At 37.2% G+C, this 19,759-nt stretch overlaps 1 protein-coding gene across 18 annotated transcripts in view; it reads right to left on the reverse strand.

The window, feature by feature from the left end:
* Positions 1-19,759, reverse strand: part of PLEKHA5 (pleckstrin homology domain containing A5) — a 151,470-nt gene that overhangs the window by 37,957 nt on the left and 93,754 nt on the right. For 17 of the 18 annotated variants that reach the window (XM_088528422.1, XM_088528427.1, XM_088528419.1 and 14 more), the window contains 6 exons: positions 19,234-19,338; positions 17,176-17,248; positions 12,450-12,550; positions 11,394-11,509; positions 5,514-5,981; positions 784-1,249 (listed from right to left, as the gene is read on the reverse strand). In XM_088528422.1, the coding sequence (XP_088384548.1) occupies positions 784-1,249; positions 5,514-5,981; positions 11,394-11,509; positions 12,450-12,550; positions 17,176-17,248; positions 19,234-19,338 (1,329 nt within the window). The remainder of the gene's footprint in view (positions 1-783; positions 1,250-5,513; positions 5,982-11,393; positions 11,510-12,449; positions 12,551-17,175; positions 17,249-19,233; positions 19,339-19,759) is intronic. The other variant, XM_088528415.1, reaches the window with a different exon arrangement.

The following is a 19,759-nucleotide window of genomic DNA, read 5'->3' on the forward strand; positions in this document are numbered from 1 at the left end:
AAAAAACACACTGAAAACTGCTATAGCCTCTTTACAGCTGAGATGTCTTCCAGTGTCAAATTGACCCTAGTGTTTGTAAACAGTCAGTCTCCTGCTACCCACTTCTTAGGAAAGAGTTTATGTAAGTAAGACAAAGTAAATAGTGTGAACAAATGAAGAGAAAGAGTTACAAAAAGAAAAATCCATATATATATATATATATACACCAGAAAGCAAAACAGGTCTGAAAAACTTTCAAAAAGAAAGCTGGTAAACAATTTTAAAATGTTTAAACTGCTTTAAGATCCATCTTTAAACTTATTGCATGGTTGGACATTCACCAGAATAAGGACACCTAAGCTAAAGATTGAAGAAAGAGCCTCATGAAATTTAGAAGCATTTTATAGAGTTGATTCTAGAAAACCTATTGCTTTAGATCCACTTTAGATGATACAAGGGAGTGAGATGCCTGCACATCCACAAATTACTCTGAAAAATACATTTACTGTGTCCTTTTCTCCCTTTAAGAGAAAGGCAATGGCATGGGCAACAGTACTAGGACAACATCTTTTCATCAAACAAATGAGGAAAATTGCACAATTTTTAAATTTCTTTTTTAAGCAAGCCTTTCTCCATGAAAACATCATGATGTAATTTAATCTACATTTCAATGAAATATACTACAGTGGAACAGAATTGAATTTTTACAGAAATCAGACACTTGTAATAAAAATCCATACAATTTAAAAAATATTGATATTAAAAGCAATTTAAAAAATATTGATATTAAAAGCAATATATTACCTTAGCATGATGCGTCCTATGCCTGCGATCAATAGTTACATCTCCCCTTTGCACTGGCGAAGACACTTCCGATCTATAGGTCCGCTGTGGGGAATATCCTTGGAAACCAGCTATTGAACCATGAGAAGGTGAGGTGGGAATCGAATGCATAGCTTGGTCAGAAATATTAATCATAGTTTTGGGACTACTTAACGTACTGTGTCTCGTAAGAGTCGTTTGCTTATTGTAAAACTGGCGCTGCTGCCACTCGTAGAGCTGCCACATCGTGTCGTCGCGCATGGAGCGGCGCTTCTCCTCGGCGGGCGCCGCGGCGCGCTCGTAGGCCGCCGGCGCCGCCACGCCGCACACGCTCTCGGGACGCGCCTTGCTGTTCCTGGGCAGCGTCCGGTAGCCCTCCGGGTACCGCGGCACGACCGGAGCGCGGTGGCTCGGCATGTTCCTCGGCAACGTCTGATACGAGATTATCCTGAAAGACACAGGTGCCTTTCTGTTAGGTGTATATTGTATAGCAGTGTCAATTTTAGATCAAATCTTGCGTCTATGGCTGGCTAGATGAAATTTTTGAAAGTTTTGAAAATTGCTTTCTGTTTCCAACAGTTAAATGTTCAATGTTTTCTTACTTCATAGTGGAAAATGCCTCCTATTATTTCTTTTAGAAAATCTTACGCAATTACTGTGCACATCAAATAGTTATGTATTTGTAACAACACGCCAAGGAAAAACAGCAATTATTGTCCCATAAAATTATATTGTTCAATCACTAGTGACAAGCCAATTCATATCAGCTATTCAAATGAAACAAAGAGCAAAGTGTTTCTTTGGATGATATTCTGGATGATTTTCAAATCAAGTAAGAATTTCAAGCCTTAAGCTTTGATTTCTTGCCATATTAAAATCCCTATGCATTATAGTCATTTAGCAACTTCTCATTTGGCAACTTCTAGGCAGCAGCATTTTCCAGAGCAAAATATCATCGTGTTCAAGTATTTCTTGTCTTTTCAGAGGTAATTATATAGCTCATAGCCAGCGACTCATTCAACTACCCCAATGAGTGCCACCTAATGCCTTTCGCTACTGGACCTAGGGTGGACACTTTCCACAGTGAGGGAGACAAAACTTCATCTCAAAATGGACTTCATCTCAAGTTGGACTTCATCTCAAATGGATTCGGCCATCAGAGGGCAGCAACTTGTAGCTGCACCTTGATTAGGCTAATGGCAGCTGCAGCCCTAGACCTGCAGGGCATGGGGAGATGAAGTCAGCTCAGCCACGGGAATGACTTCAGTGCTACGAGGACCTGAAAGGAATGACCTAGGGCAAAGGCAGGGTAAGGCAGAATGACATGTGCTGGATTCTTACACCAAAACTAGTATGGAAATTGAGGGCAGAACCTACCTTCCACTGAAAAGAGTGAGTTAAGCTGCATATTATGACCGCCTGGAACATTCTGCAGATGAAAGCTGCTCTAGAGCTTTACCAAGACGGAATCTGACTACAGTTTCTGAGGCTTTCCTTGAATTAATGAAGTATTATCCCCGTTTTATAGACTGGGCAAACTTGCTACTTTCGCTGAAAATTTGCATTTTGGGGCTTCGAATCAGCAAGGAAGTCTGTGACCAAAAACAAGGAAATAGATTCTTCATCCTATTCCTTCACTAAAATCTGCTTAAATACCTCTCTATTTCTTCATGTCATTAATTATAAGACCTTATCATAATGCTAATGATGATAAATAATATAAATAATATATTTGTAATGTATTAATTACACATTTTATAATCTTAATACATTCAATATAATATATAATTACAAATAAGTGTTTATAAGCATGTTAATGATAATTATTAATCAATAGCAATTATCATTATACAAGGCTTACTCTGTATCTCCTTATAAAAAAATCAAACAACCAAGATACTTTGTGGTTAAATTCCTGACTTTCAAAACACTATTTTATCTATTTAGAAATGACCCCGGTGAAGTTTGAGTTTTTCATTAAGAAACCCAGTAGTCGGATGCTTCTCTCACTAACGTTCCGCTCCCATTTTATTAATTAGTAGTTATTCTAATCCTGTTGTCTTCTTTAAAAGTCCTGGGCAACTTAGAGGAAAGCTTTTTGTGTGAGGTTCCCAATACGCAGGGAGGAATTTAAATTCTCCTTGCATTTCTTCATGTTCTAGAGCACTTACGAAGATGTTTCCATCTTTTAGACTATGAAAACTGTAGAAAGCCAACATCATCAATATTTCACATCGTCTGATAGAAAATTCACTAACAGCCTGTTGATAGTTGTAGAGTTTATTCTAATTGAATCCCACAAAACTCAACTCTCGACGGTGGTACAGCTTCTGACTGCAAAATGGTCAGTGTCACAACGATGCAGAGCACACCAGGCTGCAAAGTATTTCTGCAAATGCATTGCACTTGGCCCTGTGCAACCGCACCAAAACATTTCATGTCACAGACCACTCAAGTGAAACTGCATGAAGATATCTCCTCGTCTCTCACTGATGCCAAACTACTCAGCAGCACAAGGACACTACAGCGGAGCGCTGTATTTGTGGGTTAGGAAGCACGCGATGCGCAGGCTCCCCTTGCTCGTGTGGCTCTTGCAAAGTGGGATGTCCCTTTCCACAGAAGTAGCAGATAAGAGCTTGAAAAATTGAAATATTTGTTGCGATCATTAATTTCTGAGGCAGTTGCAAAGTGCTAAGGAGTGAACCTGTTGCTCTAAATGAACAGTACTTTTTCCATAAACCTTTTTCACTCCATCCTGAGCAGCAGCTACTTAGTAAGTAATTATGTAACTATAACTCTGTCTTTTAATCTTGTAGTATACCTAAAAGTCCTAATCTCTCGTTTGTGTTTTTAAGCCTCACACATCACCTGGATCGCATTTGGTCCTCAAGAATTCCCCTAACACAGCAGGAGCCTGAGAGAACAGTTTTGGAAATCAGCTTTGGGGCAGCGAGCAAGGACTACTTTCCTCAAAAATAGAAGTCATGAATTTAACAGCTCTTACTAAAAACTATCTTATATCTTTCCCGCCAAACCTTAAGCTTTTAACCTGGAGCTTCTTTCTACTCTCTGTCACCAAGTTCAATTCTACTTAGACTTCTGTCTCCAGCCGGAACCTGGCAATCTGAACCAAGTCAAGATTTAAAACGTAAATGAAACCATATTTTAGAGACACCATTACACATTAGAAATACTCTTTAATTCTCCAATGCCACCTCCACACATCAATGTGAGGAAGATGCTACAAGGACAATTTCTCTTTTACTTTGGTAGTTTTCTGTGGAATCAAAGATCTAAGAAAACTTCCTGTGCAAACCACGCCATTCATAGTTAAGTCATAAATATTCTGTATAGCCAAGAATAAAATACTTCTGAATAATAATATATTGCTAATAGCATTTCCAATTCTCATAGCGAAATCAGTGTGTTTCAAAATACAACCAAGGCAGCAGAGTTGTGGTAAGAGTCACCACAGTGAAAGGGAGGAGAGGGATAAAGACTTAAGGTTTTAATGCGCACAGACGAAAACCAGCAGAGCTATTCACATCTCCAGTGTTTGGATGCAAGTTTTACAGTCCAATTTAGAACATCTAATTGCAGCAAAGAACTTTCACTGTTAGCCAAGCACACACAATAAACAGACGTCAGAGTGTGGAAGCTGCTTGCTGTAGTGCAAACACGAACTTGATCAAACTATTCACTTGAGGAAGCAACACTTTAACAATTCCTAATTATATTTAATGAAGGAGTAAAGTCAATGGGAAAACTTTCAGCAAATTCTGGCAAGCTTAAAGAAGAATAATGTAAATTGCCTCAGGTTTGCAAAGAAACAAAATAAACACCATCCCCCTATTTTAGTATTTCAGGAAAACAGCTCTTGTGAACTTGAGTAGGTCTTAATCTCGGCTCTACCAATAACCTACAAGCAAAGGCCCTAGATGTCAACTTTCACAGCATCTCCTGTGACACCATCCCCATCGCTTCTAACTAATGGAATCAGCTTTTATATATGACCAGTAGGGCTGCCTGTCTGTAAGCTAGGCTGAAAGCAATGTCTCTGCACTTCTGTCAAACAAAAAAAGTGCTATGAGCAGTAGATTAAATGCTGTCAATCATTCACTGCCATATTAAAGCTTCATAAATAAGCACTGGAATTCAATATTAGAACTGGGAGATGTTTTCTTCCAGCAGGAAAAAAAGGTTTAAGCACCAGGTTAGATAGAAACTTAAATAACTTTCTCTAAGGTAATATTCTTTCTAATAGTCTCTCCCTCTTTTACTAAAACTTGTTTAAGCATTAAAAGCTGTTTAGAATATTCTTTGAAGAATTTTACATGAAATTTTATTACAAGACCTTATAAATGAAACAAAGAGGTGGAGCAATTTCAAGAACAGATTTTAGGAGGAGAAGAAATGGTAGGATTGATGACACCTTCACTCTGCTAAGATAGAGAAACTTTTAGCATCTGAAAGGGATTTTATTTATTAAAGTTACTAACAAATTAAATCCTATTAGTAATCACTCAATGTTAATAAAATAGGAAACTCTAATGGAGCTGCTCTGAGCTTCTTACAAAGAGTAGTGAACTACCTATTTACATGGTACAGATTGATAATGCACAAAGGAGCAAGCCAGGATACAGGTGTACATGCTGTTTAGTAGAAAGCCTAGCTACAAAAAAAAAAAGAAAAAAATATTAGGTAGTACTTACCCTCTGGTTTCCTCTTCTTGCCCTTTTCCTCTTTGTATTTTAATCCACTGTTCCAGCTGCAGCATCGAGTTGGTTCTCTGCATGACTCGCTCCGACTCCACGTGCGAGGGAGCTGCGTTGTGGTGGCCTCCGTCGCCCGCGTCCGCCAGGACCCCGCCGAGGGCTTTATGCTCAGACCCGTTCAAGTGGACTGGCCTGAAGTGCCCAGCCTGAACGGTGCTGGTGGGCAAGGTCCTGTATTCTGACCCCAAAGGATTTAGCTTTACGCTGTTAATTTTTGTTAACGGTTTGTCTTGCCCAACTTTCTGAAATCCGTATTTTTCAGCTTCCAAAGCTTTCTTCTCTTCACTTTTGTTTACTTCTTTGTTTTTCTGGTTATTTTGTGTCTCTGGCTTAATTAGCACCCGGTGGTTGGAAATATTATTTGTTTCTCGAGGTGGTGTGTTTTCAGTGGTTAGCTTCTCTACTCTGGAAAGGAACATATGACAAGCTGTAACATCAACAAAACACATGTAGAAAAAAAATAAAGTGAATCCTATGTGTTAAGGGTTGTTTCACGAGTCTATGTTCAGGTATTTTAAACTAACACTTTCAGAGACAAATCCTGGACACATTTTCACAATAATCAATGTCAATTGTTTTGCTATGCTTCTCTATTTCTTTGTTATATTAAAAGTTTAAGATAAGATTTTTTTTTCAAAATTTTCTTCAGCAAGAGGAAATTAAGACAGACTCCAGAAAAGCAGATGTTCCGTTCCCAAAGAACTGGATATTTGAACACAAAATTCAATGGTTCTTCAAGAGTCAAAGCTTCCAGATGTCAACAGCCTGAAATTCAGACTGTTTTTAAATCGGTCTTCAAAAATGGAAGCACATTATGTTGCTGACTAGCCTGTGATTCACAAAATTACTGCATTTATCCTATAATGAGTTCCTTCAAACAAAACAAACAAACAAAAAAGGCAAAACCCACAACAACTTCTCATGGCCACTGGCATCAATTAGGTTTCTCTGGTATGTTATCACTTTGGCTCTTCTACACTTTGTGGAAAACAACTGTGGCTTCTCTAATTTTATAGAAGAAAATAGCTGCTGACTGCGGAACTGCACCACAGAAATAAGTACATATTTTTAGAGCAGTCACTGTATGTAGTTCTATTAGTCTCTGTTTAGAGATTTCAAAAAGCTGCATCTTGTCCAGAACTGAGACATGATCCGAACATCCTGTTCAGATGGTGACCCAAGAACACACACACACACACACACAAAAAAAAAAAAACCCCTAAAATGTTTTGATCAACATATTTGGGCATATGAGGAAGAAAGGAAAACATAACGCTCTTTAAGGATTACATATCTGTATAAATCAAAAGTAAGAACAAATCCAATACATTTTAAGGTTACATTAAGTTCTCAAACTGCTTTGCATCCTTTTTATTTTTGGCAAATGCATTATTTCTCTTTATAACTCTATATGTAAAAGGCTATCACATAAACAAATCAGCAAGAGGTTTTCTCGTACAGCACCTTGAACAGAGGTTAGATACATATGATATATTCTGGCAATAGAAAGGAGCTGGCAGTATTTCTGACCACAGTAATTTCTAGAGGAAAGCAAAAACAAAAGGAAAAAATTGAGTTTTCATGGGGGCTTTTGCTGGAGAGGAAGGAAGGACACGTGACAGAACTGCCACCCGCACATCATCTTTTCTATCATTCCCAGGTATCAGCAAAGAACTATTATGCTAGTGTCCTACTGCACTTTATAAGTGTGTTTGGTTTTTTTTTTTTTTTCCCAAGACTTTAAGAATGTTCTTAAGAAGACCCAAACTTTTCTACTCAGGATACTTCTCAACAGTATGCACTACACCGTGCAGTGGTTTACCATATACTAGAGGCATTTTTCAAAGAAAGTGGATAAAAAAACCCGTGAATTTCTCCAAATTATCTACCAAGAAAATAAAAATTTCACATCCCAGTCACCACTCTAGAACTTGAACATAAATAATATCTTGGAAACCATCCTTCACACAGGATTTTTTTTTAATGTACATGCCCTACACAGCGCTACACATATATAGTATTTGTAAAATAAGTGATTTACACAGAAAATCTGTTGCCATTTTACAAAGCGAGACATGGGTTTCTCTCCGGATATTCATCAGATTCGTATCAAATTCAAGACTGAAGCCAGTGTTCTACCCACAATACTGCATTTCCCCCTGCAGATCTTAATTAAAAAAAAAATCGCACAATTATTTTTCCACAGGATCTCTATCACTTCTTTCTCTGGCATGTGGTATACACAACAGAGCCAAGTATTTCTATTTGACCTTCAGTTTGATGGTGCACTGACTGAATGACTGACACCCAAATTGATTGATATATATACACACACACATATATATATATATATATATATATACACACAGACTTCTGGGCTCTCCTTTAATCCAAGGATTAATTCAAGCAACTCAGCGTCTGCAAAAGATTTCATTCAACAGAAAGATTGCAAATGGGAAAGAATTACCAGAAACTAGCTTGTAAGTGTAACAAATATAAACCCATGCCCTTGCAGACACCTTCACCAGGACTTGCACAGTATTTTAAAGATGGGAGAGCGAGGAGACAAAAAAAAGAAACAAACACAGAACAAAGATGGGCTTCAGCGTATGCTGACTGCAATTTATAGGCTTCATCAACAAACCAGGAATAAGCAGTAAAGGAAAACAGTATTTTCAACTGTTTAAAATATATAAACTATTCTAAAAGTTCTCCTTTCCTAACATCAGCATGAGACTGTATTAGACAGGCTGTATCACCAGTGATGCAACGAAGCCAGGCAGCGGCATGAGAAAAGCAAAACAGCTCCGTGGGAGCACAGCGAGGCTGGCAGGACCCCCACGGCGGATGCCACTCGGCTGACAAGCCCTTCTAGAAACAAGAACACCGAGAAACAACTTCTCTGCAGCACACGCAGCTGCCCTGAAAAAGACAGAGAAATCGTGGGGGAACAGAGAAACCAGGCGGCATTCAGGGTAGAACCAGTAAATCACAAGTTTGGTGGATACTAGCCTCTACAAACGCAAGGAAACAACAGCTACGCATAAATACAACTCAACGACAGCCTGCAGGGACACACCACGGCATGAATAAAATGTTTTGCTCATCTACAGAGGTTGCTTAAGATCATACTTTGAGTGATAAGCCTAAGTAGTTCCTGCCTGATTAAAGTATTTAGGTTTAATTATTTTGATAGGTCCCCTCAGGACATGATTAAACTCCAAACTATTATCTAGGCAAAATAAAAAGGCCTAGAAAGCAGTAATTACAGTTAAGTTCATGAGACAAAATATAGAATAGTTGTCCTTCCTCTTACACATTAGAGGGAGGTTTCCCATTTCAAGCTGATAATATTTCAAGATCTATTCTAACAGAAATGGTTACATTTCAATTTTCCTACCTCAATCCCTCATTTCTGTATTATGTGGCTCTTTACATATGGAAAGTGAAAATAGCTGATGGATTACTCAGCAAAAAACTACTTAATGTTTAAATATTCTTATCTTTTTTCTTTCTGAGCAACTCTCACCCTCAGAAAGATGAAGATACAGATTCTATCAGTGAAATTATTTAAATTTGAATAATAGAGCTTGACAGATTGTTAAGATTTTCAGAGTATCCTCACCACAGAAGTCTCTCAAGTTCTCGATTTCAAGAACTATTCTGTAAATACTCTGATTTATCATTGGGCAATTCACACCAAAAAGCACGTACAACTGGCTCTACAGTAATTTACATATACTTTTAACGGAGTAGTTTCTCTTAAAAACACTAGCTATAATTTCTCAAAGAGGTGGTCCGCTGAAAACCTGTAGTCAAAGCATATTGGAAACTCTAGAAGAAAAAGAATTGAGAAAAAAGGCACCAGATGAATTTCTGATTCAACCAAAACAACTTATCTTGTAAGCTACCCACATGTCAAACTCCAGGTTACTCAGAGATGAGGCAATACAATGCTTAATACTTAACAGATTTTTACACGGAATAAGCAGTATTTCTGCTGGATAAGATCACACTATGCTCAATGGTTCATTTTAAGGTCCAAAATGATAGCCAGAAGATGAATTCTTCAAAAACGGATGTCGGAGTCATTTTTTTCTCCATTATAGCTAACAGACGTGAAAGTCTAGGAGACTTCACTGGTGTTGAAATGTATCTTCTATTAAGCAATTATTTTAAGGATATTAAAACCCTGCAAAGAGGCTGAGTTGCTCTTGTTTTGTTCTTTTCTTTTCCTGTTAGTTTTTTTTTTTTTTCCGGAATTAAAACAATAAGGTTGGTGCTAAACAGGTGCTATTCTTGTCTGCTACACTTGACTGCTGCTAAGCATTTGTGGGAGCACAGCCTAGGAAGCTAATCTATCCAGCAAAACTGGACAAGAAGTCAGGCAGCACTTTGTAAATACCTTGATATCCTATGAGGTTGTAAACGTGACCCTACCCCTGTATTAATGAACCCAGTAAAAGAGTGATTATTTACATCAAATTTAGAATATATATCACAAGTAATTCTATAATAATTGTTTACATATTTAAATTTACTAAGCACCTTATGTAGAACATTGTCTATTGTGAGATACTACGAAAAGACCTACTAAGCGGGTTCTGTCAAGGAGATGTATTGTTTTTAAAAATTTTCCTCTCCTCCACTGTAAAGAAAAGATGTCCTCTTCAAACATTCAATCTTTACAATATCGCACATAACAAATGAATTTCTTTTGAAACAAATGAAGGTCCATTCACTGGTTCAAATCAATTCAGCATGACCCACTTACATATCACTTGTCTAAGGGTTTGCAAATTAAAGGATTAAACCAAATTAGACCCACTTTAAACAAAAATCTTTTTTTCTTCTGTAGGTACCTCAGCTATTCACAATGCATTCATAGTGCAACTTAACACTGATTTTTCAAATGAGGTTTATTATTAACTAGCCTAGATGAGATTTTTATCCTGCTGAAGTAACGTCATTATTTTAAGTGTAATCTCTTCTAAAGTGAAAGAGAAACTAAAGTGAAATTGGTGAAATTAAAGTCAATAGGAAGCACCTATTTGTGTCCTGGCTTACTCTCTGTTCACCTTTTCCACACATGGTGTATCGTTCCCTAAAACAAGAGGAGGGAGATTACAGGAGATTAACATCATATCTTCAGAGGAAACCACACCTAATCATATCCAATTTCATGATGAAAATTGGACCTGCCACTCATCCCTTCTACAAGCTGACATCTTTTATTTAGTACAGAGAACATTGTTTTTTCTCTTAGTCTATTTCACTGTGCTGTCTGATGCAAAAAACGAAAAACTTGGTATATTTAGATATATAGCAAGGTAATTGAATAGAAAGTTGCAATCTTTTTAAATTGAGTGAGTTCTGTGTGCTTACTTTTCTGCAAAAACAGCACCTTTTCCTTCTTTGCTACCTGCTTGACTTGAAATTTCTCATAATTTACCACCGGTGTAGCAGGAACTAATGGACTGCAAAAGCAGACCTCGAGACAGCAGCCAGCACCAGCACCAGCCACCATCCTTCAGGCAGCACTTCCCACTTCACTTGATTTGTTGCCTCTGGCTAAATTAACTGGTGGGTTTCACTTATTCTAGCCCCTTGCTCTTGAGGCACCTGTAGTCAGAACAGACCTCAGATTTTGCTACGCCAAACTTTTATCTGGTACTGTTAAATTAGCTAGGGTCCTTAAACATAAGAAGGAGTTACTTCAGCCTGATTTACATTTTATTTTAACTCAGTAAAATAATTCAAATAAATCAAATACAAGAAAGAAATACACTGATCCAGTGGTTTGCCAATCCACATTACCTTTTCACAGGCTCTGTCTGCACAAGTGCTGCATCTGTCATGGCTTTCATCCACAACTCCATTTCCTTCCCTGTATCTGTGCAGAAATAATAGGTCCTCATGTTTGGATGAGCTGCCTGATTGGAAATGACATGGTCATTGCAATAAAAATATAAGGTTCTGTAAAAGAAGAGAGGCAAATAATGTTACTGTCTACTTGTTCTATGTTTCTTTATTTAATAAGATTTCTGAAAACAGTGTTATCGGAAAAAACTATTTCAATAAGTACATCAATTACATTCCTCTTAATGAATTTACATTTAATAATTTATTGTAATTTTCAATCATAGCTTCTTCTTCATTAATACACCTGATTAAAACGCCTTACATTTCTTAGAGAAAAAAATCCTGGCTATTCATTAATGTAAATGAATATAAATAAGAAGGTTTGGGAAAGATTTTCACGGTCTCAACAGTATAGTAAATTTTAACTTGTACTTACCACTGTAAATAAGTGATGCGCAGTTTAACAGGCATTAAGAAGCTCATAGCCAAAAGGAGCTCATAAAGCAAACAAACAAACAAAATGGGTCAGGAGAAAATATTTAGTAATTTATTTTTAACATCTGATTTATAACACGATTAAAATCAGCTATAAAACATTCCTTGTAATGATTTGTGTAATGCTGTGATTTAAATGATACTAAAAATCACATTTTACTTATATATAAATATAAATTATATCTAAATAACTACAACACCTTCATTAATGAAAATCTAGCTGTCGAAGCACTTTACAATTCCAAAATACCAAATACTATTTCAGACTCATGAACTACAACTACAAGGCTAGTAATAAACAATACTACAATATTCACCCTTTTCCTTATTCTAATAGTGAAGCTTGTACTTACACCTGACTAAACACTAGAATCCTTTGATACAGTATTATGCAAAAAAAACTCAGTTGTTGTTTGCCAACCCTACTTTGCATGAAAACTCAGTCAAACACATTCCGATCACTACACAATTGTACTTTCAGATATAAAATTAAACTGAAACACTGGACTTCCTCACCTTAAAGGCGTATTTGCGGTTAATATGGTCCTCAGGAGAAAGAACAGATATCTGAAAACTGGGTAGAAGTATGCTACCCAGTATTCCTTCTTCTTTCTCATCTAGAAATACATAATGCTTGATTAGGGAAATATTTTGATGCATGAGACTCTCATTCAGACGCTTATTACCTGGAAATTTGTATTTAACACAACACGACTGTATCCAAAAGGGTGTTGCCGGTACCTGTGCACGGCCAGGGATGAGCACGGTCACCCCAGGGATCGTGCCAGAGAAACCAGAACAGGTCATCACGTCACTAGCCCATCCTCTTCCATAAATCCATCAATGACAGCACATGCTGTGAGGGAATTTGATCCTGCCCCCTTCAGAGCCCTTTCTGGACATGGTTCACACTTGGACAGTTCGCACTTGCTGGGAAATGACAGGAGGTCTACCTCTCTAAGGAAGATTTTCTGAATGTTTCCTCTGGGAAACCACAATAAATATTCTTCTCTCCCAAAACTGAAAATTTTCCTCTGAAGTCTCGCACTAAATAAAGTCACTACAGTGGAAAAAATCAGTTTTTAATCCAAATTCAACTGCATTTCTTAAAATAAACAACTATGGAGTCACTAATATTTCTTAATGGAGATCTCTAGAGGTCCCTTCCAGCCTTAAGGATTCTATGATTCTATGATTCTACAGAGATATTTTGATTAATGGAGAAACATGAAAGGTGATAAATTTGCAGAAATCTGTAATGACACCTCAGAAGACATACACAGTGCACTGACACTGGTGACACTGACACAAAAAGGTGCCCTCTACTGAAATTTGTTTGTAAGAGTCAATTTTCCTCACTTTATTCAGTCAATACAGTAAAATGGATATGAAAGTTTTCATTACTTTTCAAATATATATTTCTAACAAAATAGACCATATTCTATGTATTATCCTTAGAATTAAGTTCTTTGTTTTATGAATTAAATAGGAATACATTTATCAAAAAGGGGGGAGATTTTTGGTTCTCATCTGTCCTAATTTATCATTCATTTAAGTTTATTTGATTTTGATTAAGGTTACCAATATCTAAAATATGAAAACAAAAAACAAATAATCAATAGGCTATATGCAAATACTGCATGTTCTATATAAATCTGATGAGTCCATGATTTCCTGTTGCCAGCAGCACATGGAAGGGAGCTAAAGCCAATGCCACTCCTATGAAGCTTAGTGAAATCCCGGTGATCTGAATACTTGTCCTGAGATGGACACGTATTTAAAAAAAAGGAAAAAAAAAAACAACAAAAAACCCTCTGAAAGTGCCCAAGATAGACACTTATGTGAGCCACCTTACAGAATCCACTGCTTAATGGAAATGGCTTCCCTGAATAGCTTCGCTTGCAGTTTATCTGTGGATCACTGCTTACCTGTAGGCAACTTCAAAACCAGAAAGATGGGGCCACCTTCTAATCCAGCAGTAAGAGCAATACCTGCTATCTTTTGTCTACTCAGTTAAAAAATTACCAATAGCTACGAGAGCAGAAGTATTTTAACACACTGCTTCTGATTGCTGGCCCTGGAGACAATTTGCATGTGTCTCCACTTGTTGACTGATGTCAGGCATATTAAGCCACGAGATGGTTTTTATTCTCTTTGCCAACAGTGCACAATCAATAATTACATTCCATTTGTGAGAATATATGTTTTAGATCATTTGCAACAAAAGAAGTATTTCCCCTGAAAATTGTTTTACAAATTTTAGAATGATACATAAAAATTACAAATTAGTATTTTAATTGGAAGTCACAGCCAGCTTTTAAATCCAATTATGATTTTAATAAAGGGATAATTGGATGCAATTCACAAAGTCAATCTTAATTACAGTCCAAATACAGAACTTCTATTCACAACCAATATTTAAAAGATTGCTCCAAATACTCTTAGTTCAAGATACTGCTCACAATAAGTGACTGGATCTATATGATTAACATGAAAAAACATTCTAAAATTTCAAGCACAGAAAATTAATACTGTTACAGTTAAACCAGCTATAGAAAAATACACAAAAAGACTAACACAAATGTGGATTTCCCTGGTTTTTGTTCACACCATTGAATTCTGAAAGGCCACATTTTTCATTGCAGTTATTTAGCCAGGAAAAGCTCTTCTCAGGTACATTAGCCTCACATTATTTGCTCCATGTAAAAGTTAGGCTTTCTTAACTAGATAGCTACTTGGAGAACTGTAACTATAAAAGTTATTTTGATTTAAAAATATCAAAGAAATAAAGGGGCTGGATTTAGTTTCAGGTACTCAACTCTCTGCTAAGAAGCTTGCTTGAAACCACCTCTCCTCCCCACTCCAATATTGACTCTGATAAACACAGTATTTGTTTCTCCATATTTCTCCCAGAATATGTAACAAATCTGGAGTCTCTTACTTTATGCGGACTATGGGTTTGGGAAACATTTTCCTCTTTTCTAGGCTTTGAGTTTTCTTGTTCTAAGTAAGTCGCACTCGCTAGTGCTATATAAAAGCATTAAATATTTTCCATTGTATAGCTGCATGTCTGGAAGACACTGCTCTTTGTTAAGGCATCCTGCTGCATTCCTCTTTCAGCTTTTAAAAAACTGTTTCCCAAAAGATTAGCTTTTATCCGCACATTGCATTGTCCCCGTACCCATCTTTGCTTGAATACAGTATTTGAATAATCAGGAGAAAAACAGCAGATCTTTGTTCTAGTGCTAAAATCTTTTATTTGTTGCAACAATAACCTCCTTACACGGAGGCAGGCAGTATTTTACACCCCTTGGTGAAACGGATAAACAGTAAGCTCTAAGCACGGGCAAAATACAAGAAAAACCTTTTTCATTTTATCTGTAAAATAGATTTAGGCTTTAGCTGCTATCATTGCAACTCCAAATGTATAAGTTCAAGAAGTTTGAGTGACCTCTTCTTCTTTAGATGATCAGACAACCAGAAATACAGCATCCTAAGAGTAAGTGCATTGCTCCCCCCTTTCACCATCTGAATGAGATTGAATTCATCTAAGACACAAACTCCAAAGCACAGGATTATAATTGAGGCTTGCTGTTTTTAACAGTCATTTCTAACACCTTTAAGTTTACTGCTGTACATGTGTTTAATTCCAATTTATCAGCTTTATCTGATTCCCAGTAAGAGAACAATAGATAAACATTAAGTTTATCATGTGGACACAATTTAGACTATTCTCTTACATTTCAGCTTATTTGGCCCACTTTAAAATACAGCTCAGGAAAAAAAATACGATGGAGAATTTATTTGATTTTGGTGGTTGTTTTGTTTTTGAGAGATTCATGTGCAATTCCTTGGGTCAGTTTAAGTCTTAACTCTAAAGCAATGATTACTTTGGAAGAGAAACCTTAAAAACTTGTTTCAAAGAAGAAAATCCTCCAAGAGAAGCCACACAATATGAAACAACTCCTTAATTAAATAGAGTAAAATTACTGCACAACCAATGTCTCCATGACTGAAATTGTAGCCCAGTTTTGACTCAGCAATGGTTTAGTCAAAAACATACTTTCTGAGGGTAAAGAATTATATAATAATATATATTATATATCTAAATATATATAATAAGAAGAATAATGATTATATTCCAATGATTTGGAATGATGAATTTATAAACATCTAAAAAGACTGATTCCTGACCCGATTTGTCTTGGTAAGTGTAGAGACAAGCTGCACTTTTAACAGAACAGCATTTTATTTTCAGCAGATGCTGCCTGCAGCATTATCAGCATCAGCTTGCTTACTTACTTACACCAATCCAAATGTTTCTGATCCCAAACTGAAACCCGTTCTTACCTATATCCTTTATAAGGCTGCAGATGGCTTTTACTGTTGACTTCCATAGATTTTGCTCTTAGCCCTCATCAAACAATTACTTTGGTACAACTTGTTTCAGGACTGAGTGAGTTTCCATGTGCACAAATCCCATGTGTTTATCCTCTCAGGAGCACTGCAGTTAATCATGTGTCACTGGGAAGAGATCAGTTTTCTACCACACTGATCTGCAGATTAGAATTATAAGCAGCTAAATTCCCCCAGTAAGATAAGTCTCATGTAGCTACATAAAGGTATGCAGAGGCAGATTTATTTTTTTCTCCATGTAGAGCAGAGACTTTTACTCATATGGAGCTGGAGAGCATTTCACTTAACAAGTTCTCCCTAACAGCTACTACACGTTTCCCAAAGGCAGGGATATCCTCGCTATCTGCCTGAAGTCAGAGTTTCACTCCTCCTTCACCAGCCCTTGCTTGTTCCCCTTAACTTGCCCAAGAAGTCAGATTTAACGTGGCCTATAAACCTTCGTAACAACAGTAGTAGTGAAAAACCTACGGCCCAGAACACAAACGTATTAAAGAGGTTGCTGCAATGAGATCTGCCCTTTGAGCATGCCTGAAAGGCAGGAAGCAATTATGTGAAATCGCTAATTAAGAAAGGAAGAGAAAAAGATATATATATATACACCAGGCCGGCATATGGACAGCTGCATCACTGTTTTATTCATCAAGTTAAGCAGCAGATTCTTTTATCCTCTATTTGAGGGTCAAAATGCATTTTAGAAGGCTGTAAATTAAAATAAAAACTAAAAAATACAGTTGTATCAGGGTTACTACAGGCTTTATTTTAATTAAGTTTCCTTTTTCTTTCTGCTTCCAGTAAAATGAACCAACCTTCCCTGAATGAATCTTACCTCTGTAGTAGAAGAGACACAGATCTGAGAGCACAAACCACCGCTTCTTCCACAGCTTCATTCCAGTACTGTCCTGTATCAGTTAAAGTCATCAAACAAAAACTTACTGGGCTGTTAACAGTAAATAGGTTGGAAAGTCAACTGTGTAACTGTGGCTGGGGTTAGTTGTTCACTTTCAAGGCTAAGCCCACATATTAAGTAGCTCTGATTTCTCAACACAGACCTGTTACTGAACATCAAGACGATTATCCTGGAGGTCTGAAGTTAGTATAATTCAATAATTAAATGAAGGCCAGATTTTTAACAAGCTGGAGACTACATTTTATATATACTTTTTAAAAGAAATCGAGTAGGTGAAACTTTAAAAAAATCCTTCTTTGTTGCTTTCTGGGGAAACTATCTGCTAAACTTCATCCTCTGCTACTACTCGTGTATCTGAAGCAAATTTCTTCCTCACATGAAGTTTACTCCTAAAGCAATTTCATTTTCTTTTATGTTTATAAGCAATTTGCACTGCATAGCTCAGAATGAAAGCCTGGCACCACCACTGCAGTGTAAATAAGCTGAAGCACTGCAGCGTGCACATCCTGCTACGCTTGGATTTAATAAATATGTTAATCTGCTCCAGGAAGAAAGGTATGTGTGAATTATCAATATTCCTGTAGTGAATAGGTTTTTGTGACAACTAAGAGGAGAGATTCTATAATGAAATCTGCAACTCTGCTTATGGCTCAACTAAAAGATTTTTTTTTTTTTTTTGAGAAAAGGCAGCATAATTTTTAGCCTCTTATTTCAAGCTCTGCTCTTCTTGGGGTGGGATGAAGAGCTGAAAGAGGGAGAATAAAGGGGAAAGCAAACAGGAGCTAGGAAAAAGCATCCACCAAAAGTTTCGAAACGCCTTTGCTGCCAAAGTTTTCATAAACAGGGTAACTGGGCACTTCATAGCACCTTACTTCTGGGCACTTCAGAGCGATTTAACACACATTACGGAAGCCTGCAAGTGCTGTCCATAGCAGTCAGCTCCTGTTTCACAGCTGGGCAGGCAGGCACAAAGCGGGAAGCGGCTCCCTCCCCTCCCTGCCGCGGTCACCGGCGCCGCAGCGGAGCAGAACGCAGCACCCCGGCCCCCAGGACACCGACCTCACAAAACCAGCTTCAGTGTTTGAGAATACCCCAAACGTTTCAGTATACAGAAGGTTCTCAATTCACTAGATAGATTTTTTTTTTAAGGAGACTATTGCATTCCACCGCGTTTATCCTGCCATTCAACAGGTTGCTACACGGCCAACTGTCAAAGCCTGAGGCAGCGACACCCTCCAGGAACGGCTTTTCTGCCTGGTTTAGACCCAGCAGACAGAAGCACACAGTAATTACACAGCTGCCCTTTTTAAATTCTTTCCTACCTTAAAGCAAATCCTACCAGTGTAATAACCATTATTTCCTCTCAGCTGTGATAACGTTTTTAACAACTTCTCTGTGTGCAGGGGGGTTGGACTAGATGACCTCTAGAGGTCCCTTCCAACCTTAAGCATTCTATGATTCTATGAAATACTTTAGAAGAGTAACATTTTTCAACTGATTTTTGTGATGACTATGCATTTTGAATATTTCTCTATTGGTTTGACATGAAACAGGAGACATATATAACAGCAAGAATCTTTAGACCAAACCACTAAGTTGTTTTCACTTCTTTCCACACGTGTGAAATTCATTGCAAAGCATCCCAGAATAAAAAGTGAGATGGAAGTGAGGAATTCATCACGCCGCAACCAGAATCTGCCTAATTTTTCAAGCTCTTTGTCTATTTTGTAGAGGTAACAGATACACTAATGTAGCACTCTGTAACTGTCTAATGTCATTACTCAACAGAGAGTTATCCAGTAAGTAGCTAATTATAATTAGTTTTTTAAAAAAGTGTCAATTCCTCCTGATTTATAGCTTCACATTAATATTCCCACCATTATATTTTGCACAAGTGACTCTTCTTGATGCATTAAACATATTAGACATCTTACAAAGGAAAAAAAAAAAGGAGAAAAGGAAGAGGGTGGGGAGTACCTGCTTGTAGAGCCAGCCCCGCCTGACAACGGGTGCATTAGGATTCCTCTTTATTGAGTTGGATCTCTTCCCAAAATTATGAACCTTCTTTGAAGATCGTGATGTCTAAATTAAATCGAACAGGTTAAAGAAAACTTCGCATCGATATTTGTTGACTTTAGAAAAATCGTAACACATTTCCTTTCATGATCTTTCCCTTATATGTGCCTCTCTGGAGGTTTGCAGAATAGGTACTGTATTCCTTATTTAGATAAGTAATTATTACAATGGTTCTGATGACTTCAGCATTTCTTTTTTTTTCCTCTGTAGGACTCTAACAGACAATTCCCCAGACAAGTACTTAAAAAGACCTTTTTTTTAAAATCAGGAAGAAAAACAAATATATTATTTGACCTTCTTACAAAGTAGGTATAAAGTCTGCCAAACTGTAAAAAGAGAACTAAAACTAGTAGAGCCAATATTAACTATGGAAAAAAAATTCATCATTTGGGCAGAAAAATTCTACTCTTCCCTGCTTACATCAAAG

The sequence above is a fragment of the Tinamus guttatus genome, unplaced genomic scaffold (genome assembly GCF_059628265.1).
Source record: "Tinamus guttatus ecotype Peru unplaced genomic scaffold, ASM5962826v1 Tinamus_guttatus_pri_ptg000308l, whole genome shotgun sequence".
NCBI classification, from domain to species: domain Eukaryota; kingdom Metazoa; phylum Chordata; class Aves; order Tinamiformes; family Tinamidae; genus Tinamus; species Tinamus guttatus.